Raw genomic sequence first — 17,462 nt, 5'->3', positions numbered from 1 at the left:
TTAGAAATATCTACTATCAATATTCAAGTAAATCAATCAAAATATTTGTTTCTGTTAACATTAAGAATGTAATCCCAACTCTGCCACTACTGGTATGTGTCAACTACAAATTTTCTTTTCAGTTTATTTGTGTATAAAGTAGAGGGAGATTAGAAGAGGATGTCTAAGTTTTGGTTCAACTCTCTCATTTTAATAGAAAAAGAAAGCATTAAGTTGTAAAATATGAAAAGTGCTATGATGAAAGGTACGGAGTCCCACTCTGTCGCCCAGGCTGGAGTGCAGTGGTGCGATCTCGGCTCACTGCAAGCTCTGCCTCCCGGGTTCATGCCATTCTCCTGCCTCAGCCTCCCGAGTAGCTGAGATTACAGGCGACCGCCACCATGCCTGGCTAACTTTTTGTATTTTTTAGTAGAGATGGGGTTTCGCCATGTTAGTCAGGATGGTCTCGATCTCCTGACCTTGTGATCCACCCGCCTCAGCCTCCCAGAGGGCTGGGATTACAGGCGTGAGCCACCATGCCTGGCCGATGAAAGGTAGTATTTTAAGTGAGTTTAAAGTGTTTTGTCTTTTGGCTGAAAAAACAAAAACAAACTATTTTGCACGTGTTTTTCTGCTGGACAAATGGATACTAGAGATGTCCACACAAAGAAGACACCCTCATAGAGGTTTAAAGATTCTTATCATTGAACATGAGGCTTGCTGACCAACATAAAGTGATTTTAGTGTAAATAATGCAGCAATAGTTCTCAAACTTTAGTATGCATCAGCATCACCTGGGAAGGCTTGTTAAAATACAGCCTGGTGGGCCAATGCCTAGACTTTCTGATTTAGTAGGTCTGAGGCGGGGTCCAAGGGTGTGTATTTCTGTCAAGTTCCCTGGTGGTGCTGATGCTATGGCTGCTGGTCCAGAGTTCCACTCAATGGAAACCACTGGAATATGGCATTGGGAGAAAGGTAGGTGATCTTCAAGATGCTTTTTGTAGTATAATTTTAATCAGGAATTTATATATATGTTACATGTGTAGATTTATACATAAGTGTATATGAATATATAGATATGAGTTAGAAAGCTAGAAGGTTAGTTTGGATTAATCAGTCAATAATCACATAGTATATTTTAGCTATTATTATTGCTATTATTATTCAAGACTGGGAGACATGGATAATAATTTTGAATTAGGGAAGAGTTCTCACTAAGGCACTGTCATCAATATTTGCAGGGTGTGAAAATGCTAATATCATTAGGTGATCTGTACTCAAACTTAAAAACTAATCTTTGGTAAAAACAAACAAAACAAAACAAAACAGTTTATGAGACACCTCACATTTCTGCTCTGTAAACACATCAACACACACAAATGCCCATTTTAATCTTGACCACAAACAAAACTCAGATATTGGTTTGTGTACTATCTTTTAAACTTCGCCTTTAATCTGTTTTTTTCTAACGAAAACAAAATATTTATTTTCCCCAGAATCATCTTAAAGAAGTTACTGTGTATATGTAGGCTTTGCCCATCTTCCACGTGCAGGTATTATCTTTTGTGTGCAGCCCCGCCCTCCCCTCTTCAACAACTCTGAAGTCTACCAGTTTATTTTTTTCTTACTGAACATTAAAGGGGTTTGTTCTCTATTCCTCACCTGTCGGGTTTACTGCTCCATTTTAATGCAGCAAAAAAAGGAAAAAGAAAGGCTAAATGTTAGTTGGCCAATGGTAACAAGGATAACCATGACAACCAAGATTTAAGAAATAGTGTTCACAAGCAAGGACACGTAACTGACATACATTCAGAAGCGACAGCGAATCAAAATATTTATAGACCTCTGATTATGAACTAAACAGAGGACATGAAGTTACATCACTGAATACATAGTGTGTGTGTGTGTGTGTGTGTGTGTGTGTGAATGCCATGCGCACTTTTATCCATCACCTATAAAATACTGCCACAATTAATTATATCCCAGGAAGTGTTCGATAGTGGAGAGATAATTTGATTTTTAAAAAACATGCTATGAGAAAACTAATGTACTCAATGGGAATACAGCATCATTCCATAAAAGAAATTCATTCATTTAAAATAAAAAGCCTTCAATTAATAGGTATGTCATTCCTTTCATGATATAAAATATCTGCAAATTGTATTGAAGTATACAGAAATTTGCACAATTGAATAATACACCAAAAGGTAATAAGGTGGCAGAAATGATTTCTTCAAACACCTCTTGCCACATCTTTTTTCCAATGAAGGATTAAGTGCATCTTCAGTTTAGGAAAATATAATACCCATCATTATAAATCTACAGAGCATGGCCCATTTATACAGTTGGGCTAATCCAGAAAAACATTTTATTACCAGCCATTGACAGAACATGTATTTTCCTAGTCTGTGGTGCTGTCTGTGAACACAACTAGTTCATGCTTATAGATCCTTTCACCTGTGATAATATGTTGATTGTTTAAATAACCATATTATTTCTGCAGAGTATAACCTTTTCCTGAAAACAATGAATCTAAAAATCTTCACTTTGAGGCAGATTGCAAAGTTTTCAGTGAGTTCCCAGTTGCAAAATAAAGGTACTAAGTTTTTCTTAATGCCAATGAAATATATACCCAAGTGGCTGGAATATCTGGCCCTGTGAGATAATTCAATCCATCTCTTTTCAAAAATAAAAAATCCACATTTAAATGGTACAAACACACACATACAAAGTAAATGATGAAAATGATATCAAACACATTGGTTAATTCTTCTTATTCTTAATTTTATAGTGATTTACGTAGTGTGCCAGGTTAAAAAGAATTCTATATAAATGTTTCCAATTTGCTCACTTTTTAAAATCAGTGACTTTATCAGGGAATCAGTTGTAGAAAAATCTATGCCTCAGGATGGAAAACCATCTAGTAAATTATCAGTTCTGTGTATTAAAAGGCTGTTTTGAGTATTCATATGCACAAATTCATAGTTCTAGATAAAGGTCAGCCTCACCATACACCTGGGTACATATGTGGTACAAATATCTAAGTTTGAAAGCTTTCACAACTGGTAAATTTAAATTATAGGCCAAGGATTTTATTGTAACTCTTGCCAGCCAAAATAAAGTTGATACTGAGTGATGGAGTCAACATGCAGAAGGAATTGAGTTTGTTTAATACTGTTTGACTTGTATACATTTAATTACTCAATATTTTTGTGTGCCAGGCACTCTACTAGGCGGTAGCAACACAATAATGAATAAGACAGAGTCCTTGACCTGCAGTTTAGTGGAGGCAAAGTGCCAAGAAAAGGGGCATTGACAGTAATGCAGTAGGTTCTACAACAGACAAGTAGAAAGTACTTTAAGAGCTCAGGAAAAGTGATCCTAAGGCAGCCCGAACTGCTAGAGAGGGAAGGAGAAGAGAGGATAGAAGATGAGGCAGGCACCCAGAAAGGCTTGATTTAGTAGGTAGCATCCTAGCTTACTTCCAAAGGATGAGTTGGAGTTATCCAAGCCAAAAGGAGTGGCAGGGGAGTGACAGGAAAGGCATTCCTAACCTAGGGAGGGCCTACTCAGAAGCCAGAAAGCAGAGTCAACCAGCAGCTTCCAGTATGGTTGGGTGTGGCCACATATTTCTTCATAGCATCTCAAAATATTCTGGACTGCATTTCCTTGATGAGGGCTTGGAACTGTATGGAGGGTTGATACAGAAAGAGAAGACTAAAGACACACAGCTTGCAGAGAGCCAGTGTTGGAGCAGGAAAAGGCTGGAAAAACTGAAGCCTATATTTTAGTCTCATCTAGCTCATGGTTTCCACATCCTGGGATGGGGATGGAAAAATAGTGTGCATGCAGGCTAGATTATTACCATTCAAGGATGTTAATTTTGCCTGAAGTGCATCTCAGACTTCTAGGACCGCCTGATCTACACTTTCTTTGATTCCATAGTATGTAATAAACACTTTTTATCCATCTTGAAATGCTTTTCCATAGAGGTAAGGTTAACAGTTTATTTTTAAATGTTCATTTTTTATATAAATAATTCTTGGACAGTTCTGGAATAAAGTCGGAAAAGCCTTACATATGTAACAGATATACAGAATAAGAACTTTCAATTGCCTTGTGAATTTTTTGTTGGAGGAGATGGACGTGCAGTACCAATACTATTACCTGGTGTTTAATGTTTTCAGATTATAGCGCATTATGATTAAAAAGGTCTAATTATCTGGTCCACCCACTAACTTTGTAATGAAGAAATGTAGGCTCAGAGTGTTGGCATGAATTTCTACCCCATGCAACCAGCTAGTCACAGAACTGGGACTTGGATTCGGGTTTCCTGGCTCCTCAGTCCAGTACTTGGCCGAACGTTGCTACTATCTTATCTCTGGAATGTGTATTTTAAGTCATGGGCCATATAATATTTTTTCAAAATTACAGTACAAGAAAATTTATAACATTAAAGATATACCAAATATATTTTAATTTTCTGATGATTCAGAGGGTATTTTAGGGATCTTACAAAGCCCTGGTGATTTTTTTTGTTACTGATTATCAATGTATTATAGGTATACAGATTACTAGATTAAAAACCAAAGTTAAATGAACAGAATGCCAGATCAAAGAGTATGCCATTTCCACATGAATAGATCTAATAGGAATAAGTCTCAAAGTCTCCTCAGACAGCTGGGTAAAATATACTTCTTTATATGATAAAACTATCTGTAGCTACAGACCTATTGCTAATGCTAGCATCTTAGAAGCAGAGATATATGATAAAGTGGATTATCAATATAATGTGAGTCAACAACGTTTTATTCTCATTCTCTTCTCAAAGCATTATTTGCATATGGGAAGTAAAATATTCTGACAATAATAATAATAATACTACTTTCAATTCTGAGTCATTACCAATGACCTGTATATAAACTGAAAGGCACCTAAAAAGAGGGAATGGACTATTTATTACGTAATTAACTTTGCTCAGAATCCAAGCTATAAAAGACACTATTCATTGGGTACAGAAGATTTCCTTTTGAACTGCCTCATGATAATCAAGAAGGACATTGTTGGTTCTACTTGAATTTCAAGTCAGGAATGTTCTTTACTGCTGAAGCAAGCATTTCTATTTCAGAAATGCTTCATGGGCCTTCAGATGGTTAGCTAAATATACTTAGCATTCGAGGATGTGTGCATTTCCCAACAATTGCATTAGACGATGCTTACATAGGCCCACACTAAAATGCTACTCTATTTCAACAGAGTCATAAAACCTTTAAATATGATACTTCTTTTTGTGGGATTAGGAAAAATTATCAGTGAGTTGATTTTTTAAGCACTTGCCGATGAAGAAAGAAAACACTTATCTTTTAAAAATTATTAGGGCTATAATCATATTTCTTCAAATTTACATAACTGATTCACAAATACCATATACATCTGTTGCTTGGTATGATTTAATGATAGCTATGTATATCCAAATAAAACATAACTTAAAAAATAAGGCATTAATTTTTCCCATTTCAAATAATCACAAAATGTCATGTCATATGGTCTAGAAATACACCTGTCAACAATCACTTGTTTTTTGACCTACTCCCATAGTAGTATGTGACTACCTAAATAAATATTTCCCAGAAACCAATTAGAATTATACCACTGCTTTTTATTATTGAATTCTCTTCTGGAAAAAAGTGCAGCGTACAGACAACAAAGGACACCAGCTCCCGCTTGGACTCAAACAGGGTCTATGATTACACATGGGGCAGGAACCTCATGCTTCCTGCCCTTATCTCTTACATGGAGAGAGGTAATAAAATACAATGGGTTCCTTAAGATACATGCTTATAGATACAGATTGGAATGGAAGATTCAAATCATCAAATGAGAGGAGATTTTGGCTTTCCACACTTACTTTTTCAGCTATTTTACAGCATGGATAATTGAATGATGGCAGTGTTCATGAAAAAAAATAATGATGGATATATCTTTCATTCTTTATAACTCTAAAAAAGGATAGGCAATTTAATGGGTTATGGTTATGAACTTCTTTCATTTGTCCTTTATTTTCTCAACCGTCTCTTAATGCTGGAATAAAATGAAATGGAGCCTTTTAAAAACAAGTTTTTCAAAGGAGAAGAGTTTTGAAGGAGTTTCTTTTTTTAAGAGTCAAGATAAGAGGTTATGGGGGAAAAACGTTATTCCAGGGACAGAAGAGCAAGGGAGTGAGGGTGAAAATAATTAATATAAACCCCCCAAAAGGGAGCTACATGGGTAGGAAAAAGAGTGAATGGAAATGAGATTATTAGATTAAGCATGTAAGCAAGAATCAAAATGAAGATACTCTTTTTAGATTCTGAAGGCCAAGGTTAGGGACAGGGAGAGAAGCTATCTTGTAGTAGAAGGATGAGATCAACTTCACAGTAGCATTTCAAAATATAACACACCACAAGGAAAACGAGAACATGGATTAAAATTTTGTGAAAATACAATTTGGATTGGAAAAAAATAAAAATCTATATAAAGGGAAGTAATTTTGAATTTCGTCATTTTAAATGTTTAAGAAGGTATATTATATGCTACTCTTTATAAGTTCATATTTATATTATAATTATATTCTTAAGACAGAAAGAATTTATAAGAACAATTACTAATGTCCTCTATCTAACTGACTGGCCAGTGACCTAGGGGAAAAAAATCTTATTAGAGATTAGATGTTAGAGGCAGAAATAAAATTGAAAAAGAGTGGCATATCAGAAAAATGTGGGTAGATACAGATTATTTGCATCCTAACTGTAGTCAAAGACACTACTCAAATCAACACATGGGCATAATAAGACTGAGATTATATTTTTTTAAAAAGGAAAATCGTTCCTTGGCATCCCTTTTTGGACACATACACGAATTCACCAGTGAAGATGTGGAATAAGAGTTAGAAGAAAATTGGGAGACGATTCATTCTCCATCCCTCTCTTTTTTTTCCCCTTCCTTAATCCTTAATTTTTATCTGCTTTTGCTAAATTTTGAGAAATAGCTACAGGGAGCTATCTCAACACTTGCGCAAATTAGAATTATGATATGTATACAAATTGCAAAATCGTGATAGTGTTTCAAAAAACACACTGAAATCGAGCAATTAATTATCTAAAACGATCAAATGAAAGCTTCCATGGAATTATTTGCTTGTGAATGCACTAATGCCTCAATTGTTATGAAAAGTGCTTATCTGCATAAAGCAGCTCAGAAGATTGGAGGCCGGAATAGATGCATGTTGGACAACAGAAGTCTATACCAAAACTGAATAAGATTCCAAATAGTACAGTCTTTACATTTTGATCTTACTGTCATGTAAACACTTTTCCAAAAATAATTGAAATGGCACTGAAGTTTTTCTACTAAAATCAAATCAAGCACCTAAGGACAGCAGAACAATGATCAAGTCTTCAAAAATAAGGCAGCCTCCAAAATTACAACAGAAATATTGGGCAAACCTACCTTTTATAAAGAAGAATAGCAATGACAATGCAGATGATAAAGACCACTGCAAGGACAGGACCTACAACCCAGATCAAGCCTTCTTCTTCATCCGTGATTGGCTGCGGATCCAGATCCATTGACACCACGGGGTCGGAGTAAGGGCTGGTTGCATACATCTTCTGAGGAAAAGCAGAGTCCATTTCAGTTATAAAATAATGACTTTCTAGATAAGTACCTTTAACATTAGAAGAAGCAAAAAATCCAGGAAATAGTGGATTTAATGATAAGTGTGTGATGCAATATTAGCAAAACAGAGGGGAGGGGAGAGGAGAATAAAGAAAAGAAAGGATGGAAGATGTTTTGTAATACAAATTTCCTTATAGAGTGAACTATTTTATAATAAAATCATTTTGATAGTACAAATTACTTCATAGACACTTTTTATTGGGCTTTCTATATGGTGTATTAAATGATCCTATGAAGCGTAAAGTACCAGTAATTAACCAGTTGCAAAATGTTTAATGAACATTTACATTGTGCCAAGGCGTTAGGTGCTGTGTGAAAATCAAGAGAAAAACTAGAGTTTCAGCCCTCAAGCCATTATCATACAGTTAAGGAGACCAAAGTACATATTTACAATGCAAAATAAGTCAGTATTTAATTAAATGTGAATGTCGGTAGTCATTAGTACTAGTATGCTTCTTAGTGCTTGGTACTTCTTAATACCACTGCATATTAGTTAGGAAATGGAGGCCAAACAATAAACAAATAAAGTCTACAATTTCAAAAGAGAATTCCACAGTTCAAATTACAGATGCGAGATGTACAGAATTGATGATATGGCTTTATAAAATATGGAATTTTTAGAACTTAAAAGAATTCAGCAGTTCTCACTTAGTTTTATTATAGTTATTGCTCAGAGATTGGTATGTTTGTTCTCAATAGACAACTGATAATATGCTTTTTAAGAATACGGTTACTTGGAGAAGAAATGCACTAAATATCGATGATTTTTATTTCTATGATATCCTATCCCATTTAGCTCTGTCCCATTTTAGCCTATATTAGGAAAACATCTTCTTGGCTCCACCTGCCCCCTTCAAGGCCCTATCTTCTACTTTCCAATCCAACAGAAACTAATCCATATCCACGAACTGCCCTGCTTCTACCACTCACTCCTCATCTCTTCTCACTCCAAACCACCATCGGTCCTACTTTTTTTTTTCATTTGCCAAATCTAATTGCCTTTATTTACTCTTTACCTTTCTAGACAATTTTTCCAGATTTGCCTTCTTTAAAACTTTTATCTCTGGCTCTCTTAATTTTGCATTAAACCAGTCCCATCCTCATCTTTCCAACTGCTCATGCCCTGCTGAGTTAATTACCTCTGACTCCATCCTATAGACAAACATTCTTTTTTTTAAAAAAATTTTTTTATAGAGATGGGGTCTCACCATGTTTCCCAGGCTGGTCTCGAACTCCTGGTCTCAAACAATCCTCCAGTCTTGGCCTCCCAAAGTTCTGAGATTATAGGTGTGAGCCACTGTGGCTGGCCCTGAACCCATATTCTTAAGTTCTATTCTCTACTAGCATCTCTTGTCCTCTCTTATCTGGCAAGGTCAGCCCAAGCTTTAACGATCAACCTCCATGCAGAATCTGTCTCTTCATTAATGTTCCTAAACTCAGATACTCTATGAAATCCCAGATCTTCATTTCCAATCATTTCTGGAGACCCCTACATATATGTTCAAATTAGTATGAGTTTCTTAATTTTTCCCAGATCCTTCTTCCCTTCCTCCTGACTTCCCAAATTCTCTCATCCTCTCAGTATCTAAGAATGGATACTGATTTTACCTTACAGAAAAAAGGAATAGAATGGAAACACTGATATTAGCTAATCAGTGTCCCCCAGGTCCATGTGCTCTTCTTCCAGTCTCATGAGTGCCACTTTTCTTTAGGCCCTTACTTATGTGCTCCTAACTATACCAAGAGCTTCTTCCTTCCTCTAATAGTCTCCACTGCTGCTAGAGGTATCATCCTAAACTACAACTATAAAGCCTTCAAGAGGCTCTCTCTTGATTCCCAAATAAAATGTAGATAACTTAGCATGGTTCTCAAGGGCATCCACAATTTTACTTTAAACTTGCTTACGACACACAACACATTCCATCACAGTGGGCTTCTTGCTACTACTCCCTAAAGGCTCTATTCTTGTTCCTCAACTCCCTCACAAGTTCCACAACATTTAGCTCCTGAAATTGAACAACTCTCCAGGCCCCCACTTGAATACTGCCTCCAATGAAACCACCTCTTTTTAACTGACTGGCAGTGATCGGTCATTCCCCTCTACTAAAAAAAACAAAAAAGATAAAAATAATACAGCTAAATTTTTATTTAGTCCTTGTTTTTTTTAATGGTACTCACCAAACTGTATTTTGGCTTTTTATTTGTATATATACTTCATTTTCTTTGGCGAAGCTACAGACTCCTAGAAGGTAGGGATTTATATATTATTTGTGTTTATATGCTTAAAGCAGCTAGCAATGAACCTTGTACTTAGTGGGTTCTCAGCAAATCTTGGCTGAATAAGACAAAAAATGTTCATCTTTTCAAATGGCTGAAATTCTCAAGACATCAGTATATATGCTCACTTTTCATGATTGGTACATATATTTAAATGTTTTAACCTGCATCTTTAAAAAATTTAGTTTATGGCATCTATTCTGAATTTAAGTACAATGAGCTTGGCCATCAAGCAGGAGAACAGATGTTCCACTGAATGCTTGTATACTACTCTTCTCTCTCATTTTCGTCATTGTGCCCAGGAAAGAGACTGACTAGATTTGCAGATTTTCTAACGCATTATAAGAAGACAAAAACTCAGTATATATGTCCAAGCTTCTCAGAGGCAGCCAAAAAAAAAAAAAAAAAAAAAAAAGATGTGTATGGTATAAGGATTGACACAAAGGACTTGGCAAAGAACTATATATCTAAGAAACATGATTTTTTATATAATTGTTTTGGTTTATGCTTTACCCACTCCATTTTGCAGGTGATGTTAAAACAGTTTCATAGACAGAACTAGGCAATACTGTCTCATTTGAAATTCTTTATCAAGAACCTTTAAGATAATAATCACGGTCCATTGAGACGGAAGTCTAAGCACAGGTTTTCCCAAAGAACATAGATTTCCAACCCATTCAAGAAACAGAGACATATGAAAATGAAAAGAAAACAAAATCATAAAATGATACCAGCCTAATGAAAAATATAATTTCTTGTGCGTGGCAATAAGAGATTAAATTTTGGATAATTCCAAACCAGTTATCTGACATTCTTAATATGAGAGAAAGGATTAGGGGATAGCTTGTGTCCTTGAGAGGGACGGAGAAGTATTTTCTCTTTGCAAATTACCAGTCTACCCTTGGAACATTGTTATAATCTGTTATGGAAATTTGAGGCTTACACAAAAGCTTTATTACTGCAAAATGACTCTAGCTGGATACAAGTCTCTCCTAGGCCTGAAAATATTTATGATATATAAAGAAAATAAATATCATATATATTTGAAAGCAATGCTGAGAAAGATGATAGAATAAAGGGGCAACTTCATTAACAAGTTTGGAAAAAATTCTTAATTCTGTAATTAATAAACAGATGACATACTAAAGAAAGAGGCAGACTCTTTATCAGTTGTGACACATTTAAAACACTAGCGGAAGACATCAGAAACCACAGTGTGTAGTTCAGTGGTTCAGTCTGCAGGGTCGAATGAGACTTCTCTTCTTTGCTAGATTCTCTGATCTACCTCAATGCTCTAAGTGTGCTTTTTGAAATGTTCCTAGAGCTATTAAAAGAAATTTCCTCTCGAATATTTAAAAGTCATTTTTGAATAAAAGAAAAAGATGATTTCTTAACATTCCATTCCCTTGATGTTCTGCCTTAAAACCTTCAACTAGAAAGAGAAAGCATATCTGTACATTAAAATTCCAGGAAGGCCATTATTTTGTTTTCAAATGACATTCTGAGCACAAAGGTAAACCAGGCAGAGAGGCTGTCTTTGTGTTTTGATTTTCCACGGGGGAATTCTTTCAGTCACTTGAAGAGAGGCCCCACTGTACACACTAACACCTGATGTGGAGAAATCTTTGATACATTGTGAGCTGCTTCTATATGGGAAATGACTGGCTCAACTGGGTTGCCACACCTGTCATATTTAGACCCCGATTAGAAAACGAAGTTTATAATATGTATATTAAATGTTCATCTGTACTGCCACTTCAAAATTCACCCCCTTCCTATCTACAATATCTCTCCCTCTCTTTTTTTTTTTTTAAACATTCGAAGTAACTGAAGCATAAAATGACATATAAGCAAGATGGATTACATAAAAGAAGAAAACTCATTATTTAGAATACCTTAGGAATTCTTTTATTAAATTATTTTCTAACTTTCTTGGCTTTTCACTGATACAGTCACTCATAAATTTCTAGAATTAAAGAGGCTGCTGTATTTGCCTCTTTCTAGATAGACCTTCCTCATGAATCCGGGTAGAGAGGCACTGTGGTCTCACTTGGCAGATATAGGAGAATAAATACAATCACCCCCAAAGTCAGTATTTTCAGAAATATGCCATGTTGAATGGCCAAGCTTGTGAGTTCCCATTGCAATCACAGGGGCTAATGTCAATCAGGTATTATGTAACAGTCTCCTTTTTTGGTAAACAGTCATTTTGAAAGGATGATGGAAGGAGATTGTAAGCAATGATGGTTCTAACACCATGATATTTGTGTTACATCAGAAGGTATCAAGAACCATGTCCTATCGATCTGGAACTTCATAAACTAGAGGGCCACCTAAATTTCCTTCATCAGAGACACAGTCTCATTTGTAATGCAGTCTCAAGGAGTATATTGAGCAATGTTCAAAGAGTAGGCAGCCTGTTATTACACTTAAGTTAATAAAAGTTCATGAGAAATAATGAGGATGGATATACCTACAAATCCCCAAATAACCACATTCCAGTGAAAATGCATAAGCATACCATAGGAAACAGATGCCATCATAATTAACTTACAGACTCTGCATGTTCCATTACTGCTAACACAAAGAAGACATATTCTTGACCACTTTGGAGTTGCTTGTTGGTAAATCCACCATAATGCTTGTCATCCCCCAGGGTGAACTCAGTGGGAAGGACATCAAAGTGAGCGGCAATATATGGCTTTAATTCAACTTCTCTCCCATAACGGATGCTTCTGCGCTTCCTAGATATCTCCTTAAGCAGCTTAAGGAAAAAAGTGGGAAACAGAAAAAGAACTGTAAATAATAACCCAGCTTATTGATAATTTAATGAGATAAATTAATTCAGAACTGGGAACAACCCAAATGCAATTTGTTCACATTTCATATAGCACATCAGCATCACTAAATCTCAGTTCGCTCAATATTTCAAATGCTTCTCTTCCTGTTAAGGTAAAGGTAAGATACTGGACTGCTCTGACAAGGTCTAGGCTATAAACACAGGGCAATTAGATCCTTTACTGTAGCTCATTTCATTTCCTACACTAATGAAATTCTCTCAAAGTGCATCATAACTTGTCTAAGGAAAAAAGTCAGCTTGATTCATAAAAGCCTTGTCTTGCAGGAGATTTATTAAACAAGTAGTAACCTCAGACAAAGCCATCTAAATCTTTAAATATAGCCACATTTTAGAAGAGGTTAGTGCCACTTTAGATTGTTTTTAGTAATGAGATAACTCATATGATACAAATTCCCTCAAATCAGCAGAAGCAGAATCCAATAAACAATTTTTAATATACACATATTAAATAGACATTGTTACTCATTTACCAATTTCTGACTTGACTTAGCTCCCTGGTTAGGCAATTAGGGTGCACTTCCTTACACTTTATCATGGAGTCAACTTTTTCTAGAATTGACCTCTCTTGGTAGTGTGTATATATTGCCAGATAATATAGGCAAGGTAGATGAAAATTAATTTTAGTACTGCCCTGAAGAAAACACACATGCACATGTATATACAGATGCTTCATGTATTTCTAAAGAAAAGAGGTAGAATTTATTTCTGGATAATCCATTATTTTTCATTGACTCCTTCATTACGAGAAAATCATACTAACAGTGGTTATGAACACTGATTTCAAAGTTACCTTTGACTTCTCCAATTAAAATTGGTATTTCACAGGGTTTAACAAGGGAAAGGTCTGTATTAGTCTGGGATGCCTGTTGATGTAAGCAGCAGTCTTTTTGCCGGTTTCTTGGGAAGAATTTTTATTTTATTTATTTTAATATCTATGTATTAATAGAAAAGTCTATGTATTTGAGGACAAACTGGAAAAAGGAATGAACCTTGTCTTCACCTTGATAAACAAAATTAAGATACTTATGGAAACAGTGCAGCAAAACTATTTACTAGCCCTGTTTTTGTAAATAGAAATGATCTAGTAAGAACCAAAGTGTGATCTCTACTTAGTAGAATGAGAGCCTGGCATGATCAAGGCTAGGCTTCTGTGATAAAATGGCTTCAGACTGTAAATATGATAAACACTGAATCCTTCCATTAGGAATTTGATCGTACGTTACAGTCCCTTCTACACTGGGAGTAGTAAATGTGTTCAGCTGGTTCAAAATTGTATCCTAAAAATGTAAAAAACCAGTTTTTCAGTTACAGGAAAATTTTTGCCGACATTATTTTTCAATCATATTTAATTTATAACGTGCTAAAATTTTCTGTGAATTTAAGTTTATTGATGCAATTAAAATTACATGAAATGTAAGCTGTTTTAGGAAAACCACGGTAGATTGGGCATCACTTGTTTAGCAAAATTGGACCATCCCATAATAAATTCAGTTATGCTGATCAATTATGCACCAATTGGCCAGTAAAAACACAAGGCCAGAAAGTTAGCACTATCTTTTAATCTTGTTGTCAAATTTAGCTTTACTTATAATAATGATAATTATAACAATAATAGTTTTCATTTATTAAGCAACTACTGAGCGCCAGACACTGTTCTAGGGATCCTAAACATGCATTAGCTCCAATTTATTCCTCGTAATAACCCTATAAGGATGGCTAATATTATCCTCATTTTATAAATGAGGAAACTGAGGCACAATAGAAAGTCTCAATATATAATTAGACTCAATTAGTGAAATAAAATGAAATTCCATGTTAGAGATTTTTTCAACTATAATGTAATTTACTTAATGATTACACAATATCATAAGGAAATATAATGTTTAAGCTCTGATACTCTAAATTGTTCTCTGTGTATTTATACATATAATTTTTATGTATCTGCTTACATCAAGGCAGATGAATGTGTTATTTCTTTTTTCTTGATTCTTTTCATATGCTAATTAAAAAATCCGATACCAAATATTTAATGAAGTATTATAATTGAAGCATCATTACACAGCTTATTGTTGATATGTAGTAAAGGACAGTAGCCTATTACACCAAGAAGGAAAATGCACTGCAGAGGTGCTGAACAGCTTTTTGAAGCTGGGTGATCAAAAACATTCATCATGAGTTGTTTATGTGACTGTGTCCCCTCTTCTACTTCACTGATCAAACCCTACCTTGGTTTTATTCATATTGCAGATGTAGTTAATAGTCGCAATTCATCCATATCATTGTCATTCCCACAAGCACTTTCTGCTAGGGTTTCTTTAGAAGACTTACAGGAAGTAATTCATAATAAAATATTTGAGCTTTTGGGTATTCTTAGACCCAAGGCAGTCATTCATTAAAGTCAAACCTGGAGCATCACTCTGCCCGTTTAGGTTGCTCTAATCTCTGCAGGATGCTTCCTGTGTTACACGTTAAATGGTTCAAATGGGCTCAGATGACACCAAAGTCAGCCAGCATGTTGCAGTTACAACCACAAATGACCACATTATTTTACAACAAGCCTTTGAAGTACAATGCAGTGAAAAGCTCATGATCTATTACATGACCTGCTCTGAATTAAATATCACTAACATTCTGGGAGTCATTCTGCCCCAAATTCATTTTGACTATCAATGTCTGCTCTACCCAGTTTGACCTTGACAATAGGAGTTTCAGTTTATAAATTTATCATGTGGAGAGCATCCCGGTAACAAAGGATAAATGAACTCAGAAGATAATTTTGAGAGTAATACTGTTTGGAAAGCCTCTTTCAATTTTTTATGGGCCTAGATATGAGGTATACGTGTGGAAATCCCCTTAGGCCACCATTCTATTCAATGATATGGTTCCAACAATTTGAATTATAGGTCTTTCTGAAAAATTACTTGATCAAATACATTTAAGAGAGGAACACTGCTTTGTCAAACCTGGCAGTATCAAGCTATAGTTAAAATTACTACAGTGCTTTTATTATCCATGGTAGAAAAAAAAAAAAAAACTCTCTGTAGGGATCAAAAACTGGATGAGTAAGCATAAAGTGAGGCCATAGCCTACTTTCATTTGTTCCCCTCCACAATGGTTACAAGATGTACTGGAGCTAATTCCAGAAGATATATCAAGGGCTTTAGTTCTTTATCAGAAATAATTTTCATTTTCCAGTCAATGCATATCTTATTTCTTCCACCATTAATTCTACAATGTGGTCTCAATTATATCAGTAAGAAAAGTGGGAAACAACCCATCCCGACCCAAAAATTTTGAATTAATAAAATGTTCTTTATCAAACCATTATACAGATTAATGCACCACAACTTGGATGATTAAAATGACCCTTTGTTATGGGAATCAGCAGCGGAGACCCACAGAATTTAATTGCAAGAAAGTTCAAAGTCATATAGCCCTATACTTTAATCCATTAGTGTTGCTGTGCATTTTGGAGGTTAAAACCTGGCTACAAAAGAGAATCACTTTCTATTACTTACTACCAAACGGCTTTACTTCTAAGGAAAGCTTATTATTTAAAACTATTTGATGTCATTCTGGCTTGGATCTCAGTGCCTTAAAAACTTTTTTTTTAATAGGTAGAACAATTCATAGATTCTACAAGTTGCCTTCGCATTTTAAATTCCATTTCAACTTAAACGGGATGATGACACTTCTGTAGTTCAGCTGAGAACCAATTAAAATAGTAAAGAATATATCAAGATTAATTGATTAGTCAGTTGCAAGTAAAATCATGTTTGGCTTCAAAATGCTTAGAAAAGAGCAGCTGATCATTCTGCATTTTCAGTTAAAGGATTACTGTTTTCTGAATATTACAGAATAATGATTTTGTTCCTTCACCATCAAAACAAAACAATTAAATTATAACATATCTAAATTACTTGATGACATTATTGAAATAATGTCTCATTTTACACAGCTCCAATGATCATCTAATCACTAGTGACACAAAAGCATAGGCCTAACCTTGAACTCATCTCCTCGTCTGAACATGATCAAATTTAATTCAGATAAATGAAGCCAGTGATCATAAATCCCGTTTCTAGAGATGACACACGTCTGCCAAAGAAAGCTAACAACCTTTCTGGTCAGATCACAGTCTCCTTTGTGCAGACATAGATATGAAATAAGCATCAGCTCTCTGTAATGTAGGTAGGGAATTTATTCTTTTCCTTGCTCTGTTTGCACTAATTTAAGGTAGAAGAAATACCTAGAAATAAAAGATTGTACTACAAGATGTGGCCTATTCTATAAATAATCCCAATAAATTAAAATCTCATGTTTGCCAAATGGGGGCGTTACAGTTATTTGCCTTATGAACTGATTGAAAACAGCATCATGTTAAAATAACAAAGGCTCTTCTGTATTTTAAAATGTGAATTCTACTCATTAACTTGCTGTGGTCCTCTGGGGATCTAGCTCAACACTTCTGGATCATATTTTCTTATCTAAATAGAAGTATGTAGTAATTATGTCTTGGTCTTCATGTTATGCATTACCTTTCAAAAATGTCCTTATACAAGAAGAGTACCAATTATAATGCACCTGCTGTTGCAAGATTTTGGAAATCCACGTTATATATTTAGTATTT

General features: G+C 35.1%; 1 protein-coding gene across 38 annotated transcripts in view; it reads right to left on the bottom strand.

Annotated features, from left to right (window-relative positions):
* The window catches only part of PTPRD (protein tyrosine phosphatase receptor type D), a 2,309,829-nt gene that overhangs the window by 135,914 nt on the left and 2,156,453 nt on the right, over positions 1 to 17,462 (bottom strand). For 19 of the 38 annotated variants that reach the window (XM_054658676.2, XM_054658675.2, XM_054658674.2 and 16 more), the window contains 3 exons: positions 12,527 to 12,736; positions 7,468 to 7,628; positions 1,642 to 1,656 (listed from right to left, as the gene is read on the bottom strand). In XM_054658676.2, coding sequence (XP_054514651.1) covers positions 1,642 to 1,656; positions 7,468 to 7,628; positions 12,527 to 12,736 — 386 coding nt within the window. The remainder of the gene's footprint in view (positions 1 to 1,641; positions 1,657 to 7,467; positions 7,629 to 12,526; positions 12,737 to 17,462) is intronic. The other 19 variants (XM_054658685.2, XM_054658690.2, XM_054658692.2 and 16 more) reach the window with 5 other exon arrangements.

Source organism: Pan troglodytes, chromosome 11 (assembly GCF_028858775.2).
Source record: "Pan troglodytes isolate AG18354 chromosome 11, NHGRI_mPanTro3-v2.0_pri, whole genome shotgun sequence".
Taxonomy (NCBI): Eukaryota; Metazoa; Chordata; class Mammalia; order Primates; family Hominidae; genus Pan; species Pan troglodytes.
Note: the sequence above shows the minus strand (reverse complement) of the source record. Positions and strands in the feature narration are given on the sequence as shown.